Raw genomic sequence first — 16,051 nt, 5'->3', positions numbered from 1 at the left:
CTGAGTGCGTGCATCCAGTTTTGTGCGAGAGCAAAGGAAATCTGCGTGCGAGCAGAGATTCAAGCTTGCGCATTATATGTGCTTTCCACTACAATAATGTGCTCTCGAAATTTGAGAGTAAAATAACGCCATAGAAGCTAAAGAGCAGTGCGTTCACAGCTGGACCGATAGAGGCTCACTTTCCCTTAAAGTACTTTTTGGTCATACAGATAAAAGTAATACATCTCTCGAATCTGTAAAGACTAATGACAACAAAACGTCGATTACTTATAAAATAATTCAAGCAAACAGGTGGCACTTTCTGCCATCTTGGTCTGTGAACTTGAGCGAGAAAATAAACCTATAGAGAGTGAAATGTCTACTTTCAAATGAAGAAAAAAAATCAAATGGAAAAAGTATGTGTTAGCATGTATGATTTACATGAAATTTTATGCTGTGATCATGCTGTGATCTGTAGGATACCGGAATTATTATTATAATTTTTTTTTTTACCGTAACAAAGATTTCGGCCAAAAAAATTAAAAAAAAAAAAAACACACAAGACTGGAGTGGGAGGGAATGGGAGTAATTCTTACGGGATTGTGACGGGACAGGATTTTCCTCCAGTTTTTTGTGGGACTGGGACGGGATTTTTTATTTTTTTAAATCCACTCCCATACAGCGGAAGCTGAACACAAGCAATGCACTCACAGCAGGACAGATAGAGGCACCGGTGCACTCACTCGCCCTTAAAATACTCCGTAATTTTTGGTCATACACATTTGAGTAATACATCTTTCGATTCTGTAAAGACTACATTTATATGGGTGCACTCACAACAACAACAAAACACTGTGCTTTTTTAAAGCAAACAGGATGCGCTTTCAGCTGTCTGTCCCTGTGAACTTGAGCATGAAACTTTGTGTATTTCTTTGCCTTACAGACATTAAAAATATATCTAGCGAAATGTCTTCTTTCAAATTAACCAATGTAAATGGGGGAAAAAATATTCTCAGATCATGTAATCCGTAGGAAACTTGCATACAGGCGAATTGCTACTGTTCAGCCGCTTTACCGTTTTTCCCTGACACATTCATAATCATTACTTCTGCAGAGCGCTGTGGCAAGCTTTATGCGTGCGCTTGAGCGCTTAGGTTATTAAGGCAATTACAGGCTCGGTATTATGATTCAAACGGCTTATTAATAAACGTGCGATTAGTCGACCAGAAAAACTTTTACAGCCCTAGTAACTAGATACTAGTACGATTTAGCTTAAATGTTAAAACAGCTTTCCACAATAGGCTACATCTGTTTTAAAGACCTTTCCATTTCTTTATCATGAACACTTTTCACGTCACTGATCCACATAGCAAATGAATATTGCGGAACACAGTGGATTTTATCTTTGGTGTAAAATGCCTTGACTAACCCATGCCGCAGGCTGATTCCTCCCCCGGTTCCTGTCACCCAGCCCAGCTGATAGAAGAGTCTGCAAAGCTCTGGGATCAGCACACGAGGATGGTCCTTATCCTTAAACAATAATATAATATCTGTTAATCTTTAATGCGATCAGAATGTCTCGATAAGAGGGAAGCTTATAAGATTCTGGAGAAACAGCGATATCAAATATTTAACATATTCCACAAAACCACTTTTACCCCTTTTTCCTGCCTGTTGCACACCGCTTGTACAGTGTTTATGACCGACGACATTCTTAACACAATGAAAAAAGACAAAAAATAAATAAATAACGAAAAGACGAAAAGACTGATAAATATTTTACTTAGTTTCGAGGCGCTAAACAATCTCAAACAACTTGAACAACGCGTGATCCAACAGCAAACGCTGCAGCGGAAGACGGAAGTGCAGATCTTCATAAGATAAAAGACCCCCAAACAAGGAGCTAGGCACTTGCAAAAATGTCAAAAGACAGGTATTTTATTATTATTATTATTATTTTTATTTTTTTTTACAGTCTATGGTTGCTTAGCTACCTAACCGTGGACATCGCCTTTTTATTGTTTTTATATACATACAGCTTTATAAACTGTAACCTATGCCTAACATATTTTTTTTATAACATATAATATTTAAATAATATTGTAATATAAATATTTAATAAAAAATATGGTAAAGTACACACATAAGGTTAAACAAGAGGTAAATTAATTAATTGTATGCTGGATTGTAAGAAAAATAAAAGAGTTTTGGATAGAAGTCAATAAACGACATCTGGTTTTTCATTTTGTGTATATACTGCCAGTGTTGGAATGGCAAATATTTTTTTTTTTTTTTTTGCCAAGGACTGGCATAATATCATGCAGGGACAGAGTGATAAGCCTATATCTAGATTTAAATATGACCTGACAATTTTTTCTCATCAAAAACAACGAGATGGGGTATTCACACACCATTATTTTGTGAGTTTGCAGTATATTCAAATACTTAACTTTCAATATTAAAGATACCAGTACTGTAATCACTGTTTTTAAAAAATAATTATTTATTAACTCATTCTTCACCGTCCTCTCTTATTCTCATAAGGGTTGTATTCTTTGAGGAGGTCTTTGCTGTTCGTTAATCTGAAAATTACTGGCAACATTTTAAATTATAGTAGCCTATAAGTTGTACACAGTTGCATACTTATTTATATTAATTGGAAATTATACTTTGAACTTTTATATAAATTATACACACATGTGTGTGTGTGTGTGTGTGTGTGTGTGTGTGTGTGTGTGTGTGTGTGTGTGTGTGTGTGTGTGGTGGACTGCCTGGACCAAAAAATGGCAAGGCTGATTTTTTTTGTCCCACTCCAGCCCTGTCTGCCAGATAGCTTGACTATTAAAAGAATTGTGAGAATAAGTGTTCATGAAACACTCCATAAAAACAGCATTTTAAAAAGAGTAGGTATTATGAAGATTCCTCCCACCCTGCTAAAACATATCAGGAAGGCAGCATCTGTCAGGTGTGGTGTTGGTCATGTGACTCCCTTATCCTGTCTTGTGTTTATGTGTTTTTTTTTCTTTTTTTGCTGTTTGTGTCATGTTCTCTTCGGTTCATTGTCCTGTCATGTAGTTTTCAGTTCTGTTTGTTCTTTGGTTCTCATCATTGGTTGCTTTCTGCCATAACTGTCATGTTTTGTATCTAATCCAGGGGTCACCAGACTTGGTCCTGGAGGGCCAGTGTCCTGCAGAGTTTAGCTTCAACTTTCCTCAACACATCTGCCTTGAAGTTTCAAGTACACCTAGCAATACCTTGATTAGCTGTTTCATGTGTGTTTGATCAGGGTTGGAGCTAACCTAGCTCTGCAGGACACCAGCCCTCAGGATCAAGTTTGATGACCCCTGATCTAAACCCTCTTGTTTGCCATGTTACATCCATTAGTTTATCCCTGAGATCGTGCTACTGTTGCCTGTTCTCCAGTGCATGGCCATTTCTCAATATGCATACTTGTCTGTACTTGTGTTCTTGTGGACTTGTGAAACGTCATTAGTCATCGTCGAAGTACTGTTCCAATTCAAAGTTGACATCTAGCCAATGTAGCGGGATAAATGAGAACACGGACACAGTAGATGGAGTTTAACAGAAAAATCCCTGGAGGATGATTTATTTAAACGGAGAAATAATAATACAGGAGTTTGTGAAGGTGCTCTGGTTCCCAGTGGTGATCTCTGATCATCCATGAAGTAGGGGTGGGCGATATGAGCTAAAATTCATATCACAATATTTTACACTGTCCAGGCAATATCGATATTATATTGCGTTATGAGAAAAAAAAAAAAAAAAACAGGTACAATATTTTAACCTTATATAACTAGAAAAAGTGGGGGATTGGACATAGACCTGAAAAGTATTTTTTTATTGTGCCATTGTTTTTCTCAAAAAGTGCAAATGTGCAACATGAGGTAGGTCTGTATGGAATAAATTAAATTAAATATTGTGTTTGAGTTGGCCAGGGGTTCCAACATTTTTTCTGCCCGTCCCCCCTTTTGTAGAGAAAAATATTTTCAAGGATTTGGATTTGTTATGTCGCATCATGCCGCATCCACAGCAGAGAACATCACTGGGTTCTATTTGCTTTTGTCAAATCGCACCGCTCATGTCTGGTGTAGGCACATTGATTTGGTATTTGTGAATCTTAAGTATATTCAAGATCTGCTTTATGTTTACCTGGCACTGGAAGTCCTTTCACAAACTTGTAACTTTTATTGTTAAAGCAGAACCATGTATCCTTCATTTATATTTCTACATAGCTTCCTGCAATACAATTCTGATTTCTCAAATCACGCCATCTAGTAGTCTGTTGTTGATCCAACCACAGCTGATAACAATGCATGTTGAGGTAATTAAAGTGTCAAATTAATATTTTGCGTTCAATTATTTACTTATTAGGCAAGTGGCCACACGACAAGCTGACAAAATCATGCCTTGAAGTCTTTATCACCTTGTAGAGGTTTCTTTTGCAAAATAATCTGCTGACACTGCTGTACACTATCCCTCAGCCTTACCACGCCCCCCAGTTTAGGAATCTCTGGAGTAGGCAATTTGGTCTGTTACGATGCTCTATGTGTTTGACAGCTAATGCTGGTGTAGTACAAAAGACAAAAACATTTAGCCTCAACCCTCGATCGTACATACCAAAATTGACCAAACCAATATAAATGCTAAATTTGAATTTATGAATACATAATGCTATCCACAGTATAGCAAAATCCATATTGTGGAACAACATAATACCGGTAGTCACGTTTAACCCAGTAGTGCCCACCTCTACCAGTGAGTGGCCAGGGACTCAGTTGGTCTCTGTAAGAGTGGAGCAAAAACACACATTAGTCTGTCATTCAGGGACTATGCAACTCCACTGGTGTGGCTTTCCTCCTGGCTTTTAAAGGTGTCACTCTCAGGCGTTCGCTGTTGGTGATTAGTGAAGGAGCAGCATTTCCAGGCTCATGCTGATCTGCCCTAGGGATACTTGACACACCAAGTACTGTTCAAATCCCCAGATGTGTTCTTGCTCTGCCCCTTTTATCAAGTATTCATCTAGAGTCTCTCACATAAATGTTTTCCCCCTATGTGCTCCCTGTGATCCAGTTTCTCCCTCTCATTTGATTAGACACTTGGTTCAGGTGTCTCTCATCAGTTACCCTTCTTTGTCTTGTGTATATATAGTGGTGTCTGTTCCTGGTTTCCTTTGTCCAGTGTAACATTTACATTTATCCAAAGCAACTTACAATTGCTATACAAATGGGGTTAAGTGTCTTGCTCAGGATTTCACAGTGGATTTGAACCTGGGTCTCTCACACCCAAGGCATGCATCTTATCCACTGCGCCAACGGTGGTGTTACATCATTTTACTTCCATAGTGTGTGCTTCCTGTGTGTCTTGTGTATCCCACGAGAGCACCTCACCTTGGCTAGTCCTTCTAACATTTGTTGCTGGTTCTGATGTCTCTGTAGTGGTTAAACATGAGGTAAAATTTGTTTTGGGTATATCTAACAGGCCATCTTTGGTCACATGAATCTTTTATATCTTCCAGGTTATGTCGTTTTGGGTGAGCACAAAGTTATGTTTCATACATTATTTAATAATTGTAATACAGTGCTGACTTTGTTGCATACATTTGATTGGATTGTTTGCTTTTATCTTTATTTCCCATTACATAGTCTCTTACACTTTATACTTATACTTTTATAATGGCTATTATTGTTAATTAAAATTGTCAATTGTTTATACATTTTTCGTTTTATTGTACGTACAGTGAATATAAGCAAAGTATATGTGCACATATGACCTAAACCACATATTAAAGGGTTAGTTCACCCGAGAATGAAAATTTGTCCATCTTCTACTCACCCTCGAAGCATCCTAGGTGTATGTGACTTTCCTCTTTCAGAATAATCCAGTCAGAGTTATATAAAAAATTGTCCTTGCTCATCCAAGCCTTTCAATGGGGGTAAGCGGGTGTTTGTTTTTAACTGTTCAGAAGACGTGAAATAAAGTGCGTGCATCTGTAATAAAATGTCTCTCACACGGCTCCAGGGGGTGACTAAAGGCCCCCTGTAGGGAATTCATGCGTTTTTGTAAGATAAATATCCACATTTCAACCGTAATAAACACTTTTTTTTCACTTCTGCTGACTGTTGGGAACCTAAACAGTAAAATCAGCAGTGTTAATCGAGCAGTGTTATTCTATCTTTACTCTTAAGGAGTTAACTCAACAACAATTGGTGAAAGATACCCCCTAGTGTTGGTGAAAATTATCTGAGTTAAATTCTGCGTTGTAAACTTCTCTGTTAAGCTCCGCCCCTCAATCTACCTCCTGCAAAGATCTGAACAGTACCGGAGTAGTTTTCTGTTCGCCATTTTCTTTTTGCTCCAACAGACAGGTAAGTTAAGCTCTTTGAAGTAACATACGAAAATGCAGTTTTAATGTTTTATGTGAATAAATGTGCTAAAATTACTGCATATGATATATTTTGATGCAATTTGTGTAGTTTTGTTATTTTAATTTAGGGACTTCCGATTAGGTACCTTTGTGGGAAGTTGATACATTGAAGAGTTGTTTTCGTCACACTGTAACGTTACTGGAAAAGCTTAAATTATACCAATAATCTAACTTAATTTGTTTAGTTTTTTCATCAGTTGCAATTGGCACTGTTATATGCCATTAATATGTTTTAGTTATTTTAACGTTGAATTATAACATCACAATGAGGCATCAACATTTTTATGTGTTGGATGGTTGAAATTAGCTTAGGCTGTGGATGTGTTGGATGGTTGAAATTGAGATGTTCCAGCTTAGGCTGTGGATGTTTGTATATCATATGTCTATGTTTAACATGTAATTCATGTAATATTGTTGATGATGTAGGTTTGTTATTTTTGAGCATATATTACGACGTTTGATAAAGTCCGAATAAATATGATATGATAATAACATAATATATAAACTGTTTTAATTTTATATAAACAATTTTTGCAAATGTTCAGCTCACAAATTAAATGTGTCCAACGGCATTTAACGATTTTTGTGAGGACATTTATTCGATCACCACTGTTGCATTTTTTAACTCACATAACATTGGATGGCACTAAGGGCGTAGCGATGGTGTTGATGCAACGCTGCTCAATGAAGGAAAAAAAACCCCCGCTAAATTGTTTCTCAAACCTTCCTTAATTTTTTCAGTATTAAAGTTTGTTATTGCTGTTAGATGCACAATTAGCTGATATAAGCGGTAACATGTTAGTGCTATTACATGTAACGTTAGGTGTTTGAAGTGATCTTCAACCTATTTTTAAGGATTGATGGTGTTCAAATGCTGTATTACATTAGAAAATAACGAAAATGCACTTTAATTTTGAAATTGAGTGTAGTTAGTATAGTTGGCATGTCATTAACGTATTATTATCAATGTTTTAAATTCTCTATTTTAGGCAACTTGGATCAGCAAATGTATGCCATCACTTAGTGAAAACACAAACCAATGTAAGTATTTATTAGAGTGTTTGTGAAATATTTTTGCTATCTTGTATGACTAATTCTTAGATCTTATCACATAAACTGATACTGAGGTAACCTTTTTAGACAGTAATCTGTACAGTACTCTCACTTCTTACAGATCATGCTGGTTAAGGTGAAACTTGGGGATGCCCAAAAAGATAACCGAGCTGAGCATGGAGGAATTTGTATCTGCTGGTAAAAAAAAAAAAAAAAATACTTTCATTGTTTTATTTTACAATTGTTTTATTATTTTTTATTTAAATGTTACTTGATGGATGCTAGTAATTTTATATGAGAATATTTAGTCAAATGTTGCATGTGCCCTGATGTGCAAAGTTCATCTTCGCTATGTAAAACCGTTTAAGTCATATATCCTTTCTCATAAAATTGCATATAATTTTTTTTAAGCATTTTTAAAGTTTGGTGTCCCAGCTGTACCAGAGAATGTGAAGGTTTTTGATGAGTCAGGGACTGAGGTGCATGGTGATGTTTTTGAGGATGTAGTCAGAGATCCCTCAGTTGGAGTTCTTACCATAAAACATGGTGCAGATTTGTATTTATTTCATTACATGTTTGAAATGTATTTAATACTTCTAATTTACAATAATTCCCCATAAAAATGTATCTGCAACCAGACTTGGATTCTGTCTCTCCACAAGCCTCTCATGAGCAGTCAAATCGGTCCCGGACTCCATCCATTGACTCAAGTGACTCACAGGACACAGTCATTATTGAAGAAACCTCCTCAAGGAAACGAATGAGGCTAGACGAAGAAGCTAAAAAGGTTGGTATCATATTTTTTGTACTTAAATTTTTTGGGAAAAAAGAATGGTAAAAATTTACATGGGAATTTGATATTTCTTAATGATTTAAGTTGATTAATGAGACTTATGATTTTAAAGACTAATTTATATATATACATATGTTTTTATTACATTCTTTAAGTTGGTGGAAACCATTCTTGTCCAGAAATCTGGTGGAGAGCGTATAATAACTGAGTACACCTGAACTAAATCTTTGGGGTAAGAAACAAGGAGGAAAGTGGTTGACATCTTGGCAGCTCACATGACAGAAAAGAATGGGTATTCTTCATAATCATTAACTGGTGTATTAATGGTCTCTAATTTTAAAATGTTTTGATGTTGTTTGAAGTCAGGCAAAGGACACTAATTTTTTTTTACTGCAGTACGTCACCAACAAGGCAGGTGAAATAAAAATATCAGTGACCCCTTTTCCAAAAATGGCTACGTTGGTGTCCGCTTTGAATTCTAATGCTGTGTTGACGTTTTTTCATACTTCAGTGTATTTTGCTGTTGAATTTATATACTTTTTATCTGTATTTTTCTCTTTTTAAGGAACATTACTATGATGGCAAAAGCGGTACTTGGCATGGAGAATCAAAACTATACAGAGAGGCTTAGCTAAAGAACGACGTGCATCACTGAAGGTACAGGATGAAATTCCAATAAGAGCACTTTGGATATGTGTGCTTCTGCTGTTGGGCAACTAAAAGTTGCTGGGTTAAGTCAGTCTGCTATAAGTGGTTTTGTTTCATCTATGGAGGAAATTGTTTTTGAGATTCACAATCAGGCCAAGGATGCAGCTTTGCTCTGTCTGCCTCCACGACATTGCTACTAAAAGGAAAATAGAAAGAACATTTAAACAATTGAACATTTGGAAAATCCATTCACTTTCTTGAATTCGGAAGCCAAACAAAAGAGACTCTTTACAGAGAAATGGGGAACTGTTGAACCAACCGAAATAGTGCTTGGCACAAGATTTGACAGCAGAAGAAACAAAACCACAGGAACATTTGATCAAGTTCTTGTAAAAGATAAATTTGCTTATATTCCCATTTTAGAAACAATAAAGGCCATTTTACAAAATCAGCATCTTACTGATTTGTTTAAACCCAGGCATGTTCCAAAGGAAGGCGTTTATTTTGACTTAAGTGATGCAGCACATTTCAAAAGTAATCATTTATTTTACACAGAAAAAGATGCCTTACAAATTCAGTTATTTTATGATGATTTTGAGACCGCTAACCCTTTGGGTTCCAAAAAAGGTATACACAAATTGGGTGCTATCTTACATTAAGGAATACCCCCCCCCCCCCCATTTTTAACTTCTCATTAGATAATATTCATTTATGTGCCCCCTTTCATGCACAGGATATAAGACGGTATGGTTTTAATTCTATAATTGAGCCTTTAGTAAATGATCTAAAAGAGCTTGAGTATGTGGAAGTTGTATTAGGGGTAAAATTGTTCAAGTCACAGCGCATAACCTTGGCTTACACAGCTTATTAGTGTAGGGCGGGCCACTTCATCCACTCATGCCCGTTAAAAGACCAAGCCCGGTAGTGACTATGAGGCTACTATCGGGCGGGATCTCCACCGGGAAGACCTCATCCTCACCATCATCATCTACTCTCCTTCCGGTAAGACTAAGGTGGGCAACCAACACTCACGACACCCAGGCTTTATTGGATTCAGGGGCAGAAGGTAATTTTATGGATATTGAACTGGCTCACCATCTCCACATTTCTACCACCCCTCTCACATACAAAATCGCTGTCAATGCTCTCAATGGACAACAGCTCTCCAACATTACACATGCCTCTGAACCCATCACTCTCATCACGTCTGGCAACCACACTGAGACAATAACATTCCTCCTCATAAGCTCACCTCTGGCACCCATCGTACTTGGTCATCCTTGGTTCACACAACACAATCCCAGAGTCGATTGGGGGCACAACACCATTTCTATGTGGAGTAATAAGTGTCATGAGTCATGTCTGGTGTCTGCGTGTTCGTCTAGGAGCAGTTCTTTCTCAACGTTCTGCCACAGACGATAAGGTTCACCCTTGCGCGTTTTTTTCTCATCGTTTATCACCTGCCGAACGTAATTATGACATTGGTAACCGGAAGTTGTTGGCAGTCAAGTTAGCACTGGAGGAATGGCGGCACTGGTTAGAAGGTTCTGGGGTACCTTTTATCGTTTGGACCGATCACAAGAACCTAGAATACATTAGAACTGCTAAAAGACTCAACTCTAGGCAGGCTCGGTGGGCACTTTTTTTCGGTCGTTTTGACTTTTCTCTTTCGTACCGCCCGGGTTCCAAAAACATCAAACCCGATTCCTTATCTCGTATTTTTGACCATTCCGAACGCCCGTCTACTCCCGAGTGTATTTTACCCGAGACATTAGTGGTCTCCACTCTCAGATGGGAGGTCGAATCGAGGGTCATGAAGGCCTTAGAAGGGGTAACGCCTCCGCCCGATTGCCCACCGAACCGGTTATTTGTGCCTGAGGAGTATCGGTCTGAAGTCATTCAGTGGGGTCATTGCTCCAGTATAGCTTGTCATCCATGAGTTAATCGTACCTGTTTTTTGGTTAAGCAACGACTCTGGTGGCCGTTAATGGCTCGTGATATCCGTAGTTTTGTTTTGGCTTGCTCTGTTTGTGCCACTGGTAAGACGTCCAACCGACCCCCTGATGGGTTACTACAACCGCTGTCAGTCCCTTCGAGACCCTGGTCCCACATTGCGCTAGATTTTGTCACCGTCCTCCCGCCCTCCCAGGGCAAGACTGTCATTTTGACGGTTGTGGACCGGTTCTCGAAGGCGGATCATTTTTTCGCCTTGCCCAAATTACCTTCAGCCAAGGAGACAGCGGTTACTGTCATAGATCACGTCTTTCGTTTACATTGCCAGTACGGAATCCAAAATCGCGGTCCCCTCCGCTCACGCCTTCGTCCAGAGGTGTCACCACACTTGGACTAGAGCCCGTGAGACTCTCCTCCAAGTCCAAAGGCCAAAGCCGATCGCCACCGGTCTAAGCTTCCCATATACGTCGTCGGTCAAAAAGTGTTGCTTTCTACTAAGAATATTCCTCTCCGCTCCGCCTCTAATAAGCTTGCCCCAAAATTTATTGGCCCGTTTCCTGTCACCAAGATCATTAGTCCGGTGACAGTCCGCCTCAAACTTCCTCCTACATACAGGAGAATTCACCCCGCCTTCCATGTATCCAAAATCAAACCCGTGTTTTGGGCACCTATTAATCCGCCTGTCCCGGTTCCTCCCCCGCCATGTCTCGTAGATGGGGAACCTACTTATTTGGTTAGTCGTATTCTGGACTCGAGAAAGAGGGGATGCGGATTTCAGTACCTGGTGGACTGGGAGGGTTACGGTCCGGAGGAGAGAAGTTGGGTTCCCGCTAGAGACATTCTGGATCACTCTCTGATCGATGATTACAATCGTCAGGTAAGTCCGCCAGGGAACGCCAGGAGGCGTTCTTAGGGGAGGGGGTACTGTCACGGTTCATGAATTCACTCTCTCTCTTTCGTCTAGCGTGCTGTTGTGTGTGTGTGGGCGTGGTCACTGATCAGCGATGATCAGCAGCGCCAGCTGGTTTCAATTGTTTGTTCCTATATAAGTTCAGTAACTGGTGTTTCATGTTGTCAGATCGTTGTTTCTCCCCGGTGTGCTCCCGTGCTGTTCCTGTGTCCTTTGTTCCTGCCTAGTCTTCCTGTCTTCGTCGTTCATTCCTGGATCGTCACTCAACACTGGATTACAGCTTCTTCACTAGGATTACTCACTCATCGGGATTCAAGGGATCGTCACTGAACTGAGCACCACCACCTGTTGTCCACCGAAGTCCCTGCGTCATCTGTCCATCAGCCTTGTGTCCGCCCGCCTGTGTCTCCTGTGATCTTGCTCATTTACCTGACCTTTTTGCTGTTTGTCAATAAATACGCCTTGCGTTTACATCCTGTGTCTGTCATACGTTACAATTAGGGTTTCTGGAGTCATTTGGGGCTCAATATTGCTGTCGTTTTTGTGTTCTTGAGAAAGATCGTTTTCAGTTTGTGTTCTCCGAAGATAACCCTGAGGTTGTACTAAGAAAAACTGAGATGCATGCTCTGCACTGTAAAAGATTACAAGATGACTCTACACTACCTCATGTTTATTGCGTCAAACAAGTCTGTTTGTTAAATTCACTCAAGTATTTTAACACAGCCAACAATTTTGCTGTTGATATAATGCATGACATTCTTGAAGGTGTCGCGCAGCTTGAGGTAAAACTTGTTTTGCAGTACATTCAGCATAATTTTCTGAGTGCTGATGATCTTGCTGGTAGAATACATGCTTTTGATTATGGTTACAATCAGCAGAAGAACCGTCCTCCTTCAGTCAAATTGTTTGGTGGAAGCAACGATTTGGGTTTAAATGCAATACAATCTTGGTGCTTGTTGTGCAACATGCCTCTGTTATTTGGTGATTTAGTGCAGAGAGATGATAAACACTGGTATCTTTTGCTTTTACTTCTCCAGATTGTTAACATCGTATTCTCACCAGTCCTAACAGAAGGCATGACCATTTATCTTAAACATTTAATAATTGAACATCACCAGTTATTAAAAAAATGATTTCCCGAAAAAAAATATTTTACCAAAGCATCACATAATGATACATTACCCACAGTGTATAAGAAAATTTGGAGCAATTCTGCACACATGGTGTATGCGTTATGAATCTAAACACAAATTTTTAAAAACACAATTAAAAAGCTTCAAAAGCATCACCAAAACATTGGCCAACAAGCACCAGAGTTGTATGGCAGAGCACTGGGAGTCTTTTAGCCAGTACAGATTGACTCTTGGTCCAGGGAAGATGGTGGAACTCAGTGAACTTAAAGGTGGCATGGAGATGGCTTCCAAACTAGGAGTTCGAAATATCATAATACGTCTATTCTGTAAAGTGGATCAAATATCATGGCACAGAGTATCGTCTTAACTTTATTATCTGTACTGAAGTAGGATGTGAGATGCCAGTGTTTTGTAAGATCAAGACTATTACTGTGAAAGATGAAAATGTACTTTTATGTGGAACACTGATGGAAACACTCTGTTTTGATGACCATTACCATGCATTTACAGTCAGACTGCATCTGTGTTATTTCAAACCATTTGATCTTCAAATGAAATATGGTACAACAGATTTTGCACTGCATATAGTGCCCTATTGCCATTTTATGCAGATGTGATGTGTTTTTCTGAATGTATTTTAAACCTGACCGTGTTTTACTAATGTTTTAAATGGTACGTTGAAGTTGTTTTATGTTCTGTTCTCTGGAGTTATTTGATCAGCACTTTAACCTATTGCAACACCAAATGGGTTTTAAAATTGTACTCACTGAGTGGGATTTTTTTTTTTACTTATAAATATTTAAATAAATTCTACAAAAGTAAAATATTAACACTAATTGGTGTTAATTTTCCCTTAGTGTTAAATATTGGTAACACTATTCAGAGTTAATTTAGTTTAGTGTTAAATTGTGGTAACCCTATTCAGAGTTAATTTACTTTAGTGTTAAATTGTAATAACACTATTCAGTGTTGAGCAGTGTTAATTTTTAACTCCAAACAGAGTTAATTTTACTCAGAAAATTAAAGACTGTGAACATAGTCATTTTATCACCAATTCTGAATGGGACCAAATACACTCGGGTCCAGTGTTAAATTTAACTCTTAAAGAGTTATTTTAATGCTGCAAAATTTACTGTGTAGGATGCTTCGATGGTGCGTAGAAGATGGATGAATTTTCATTAAAATTAAAAGAGGTGTTTTATATTTTTAAGGAAAACAAAAAGTTAAACTACCAAGGACTTAAGTCCTAACTTTGCGTACTTGGTATTGAGAAATGGCTCAAGAATCTGTTTCAGAGCTTGCTCAAGCTCCAAAGCTCAGTTCTGTGTTGGTGCCAGCCAGAATTCATCCTTGACCTTCCTGTCTGTCCTGTTTTAACCACATTGGTTGTCCTGTCTTGTCTGTCTTTTGACAAGCTCCTGTCTTGTCAAAAAGGCCATTCTTAAACTTCCTGTCTGTCCTGTTTTGGTCACAGAAGCTATTACTAACCTCTCTGTGCTCTCTTTGTCAGTTGCCCCGATCCTACATATAGGCCGTTGGTTTGCTGTGGTGGTCTTCTGCTCCACCTCGGAGGTCCTCTGCTCCATCAGCTCCACCCTGGTGGTCTTCTGCTTTGCCATGGAGATCTTCAGTCATGTCCGCTCTGCTCTGGTGGCTTCCTGTTCCCCCTGCTCCACCATGTTCTCTGGCTCTACCTTCTTTCCCTGATTCTTCATGTTGGCTCCTCAGTCCAGGCCCACCACTGCTCCATGGCCCAGGCCACGATCCACATCGTGTTTAGCTTCATAGGTTTGCCCCTCCATCCCTCCCCCTTGTCTGCCTCTGCTCCACCACCCTCCTGATTTATTTTGAGTTTTGGATGAGTAACTTATCTGGGTTTAATGAGCTGTCCTTAGAAGGGGGGGATTGTTGGGTGTGTTGTTGGTCATGTGACTCATTTACCCCATCTTGTGATTATGTCATGTTGTTCCTTTGCTATGTGTCATGTTCTCATTGGTTCATAATTCTGTCATGTGATTTTCTGTTATGTTTATTTATTGGTTCCTGCTCATTAGTTCTTTCTGCCATGTGTTTCCCATAGTTTTGAATCTAAACCCTATTGTTTGCTCCATTGATTTGTTGTGTATTAGATATATGCAACTCACAGTGGGGTCAGTGAGTGTTTTTCAGTTAAGTCTGTTCTTGCTCATGGCCAATTCTGCTCATGTTTTAGTCAAGTCTTTGTATTTGTTCACTTTGTATTAAATAAACTGCACATGGGCTCTTAAACTTGCCGTTCGGTGGACATTTGTTACAGCATCACTAATTCCCTGGAAACAGGACTTATCTCTCTCTCTTGCTCAGTTTCCAGGATATTATATACACAATATCATTATCAGAGAGATTCCGAGACCTCACAGAAAACATTTTGTCTTTATACATAAAAAAAACGATTTATGTCCTCACAGTGTCAATAATTTTAGACTTTACTGTCCTTGTAGGGATTAACACAATTGCTTTATTGGACAGTCACTATGACAGTGTGATATCATTGTGATGTCAAGCAATGATACACCTTGCACTTTTGTGCTTTGCAGTATCCAGTAAAGTAATCTTGTGTATCTAGCTTGATGCATTGTTTTAGTGCAGCTGTGTCCATGAAGAAAAAATTTGTGTTAAAGTTGAAAACAATATTACAATGTAATACAGTTACTTACTTCGATACATTTAGACATGGATTTTCTTACTTAGATGCTATAATTGAAGTATCAAAATGTCTATACTGTAGGTCTGTAATTTCTGTGCAACAAAACATTTCAATGAAACAGGTTGTTGAATTATATATATATGAAATGTTTATAGGATCATAGTTCCACTTTTATGAAACCCATTTTGTGAACTTTGTGTGTTAAGAAATATAGTAAGGAAATTAGTGTGTTTTTGTAAATGCATGACTGCATAGACTATATCCTGATGACTTGTAGTTAACATCCTTAACCCTGAGCCCAAGAACAGGAATCTATTGTTAATATTCTGCCACACAAGCCCATTTTTGATATTGGCCATTTTCTAAATTATGCAGCTCTTGGTCTTTCATTAACATATAATGTAGCCTAAATATCCTTCATATCCTGGAATGATAAAAAATAAGTTTTCCC

General features: G+C 38.6%; 1 protein-coding gene across 2 annotated transcripts in view; it reads right to left on the bottom strand.

Annotated features, from left to right (window-relative positions):
• The window catches only part of LOC132124032 (methylthioribulose-1-phosphate dehydratase-like), a 310,976-nt gene that overhangs the window by 16,299 nt on the left and 278,626 nt on the right, over positions 1-16,051 (bottom strand). Inside the window, exons 2-3 of one of the 2 annotated variants that reach the window (XM_059534778.1) lie at positions 1,638-1,739; positions 1,409-1,509 (exon numbers count right to left, since the gene is read on the bottom strand). In XM_059534778.1, coding sequence (XP_059390761.1) covers positions 1,409-1,509; positions 1,638-1,691 — 155 coding nt within the window. In that variant the 5' untranslated portion in view covers positions 1,692-1,739. Of the gene's footprint in view, positions 1-1,408; positions 1,510-1,637; positions 1,830-16,051 lie in introns of those variants that run through there. The other variant, XM_059534769.1, reaches the window with a different exon arrangement.

This window comes from Carassius carassius, chromosome 3, assembly GCF_963082965.1.
Source record: "Carassius carassius chromosome 3, fCarCar2.1, whole genome shotgun sequence".
Classification (NCBI taxonomy): Eukaryota; Metazoa; Chordata; class Actinopteri; order Cypriniformes; family Cyprinidae; genus Carassius; species Carassius carassius.
Note: the sequence above shows the minus strand (reverse complement) of the source record. Positions and strands in the feature narration are given on the sequence as shown.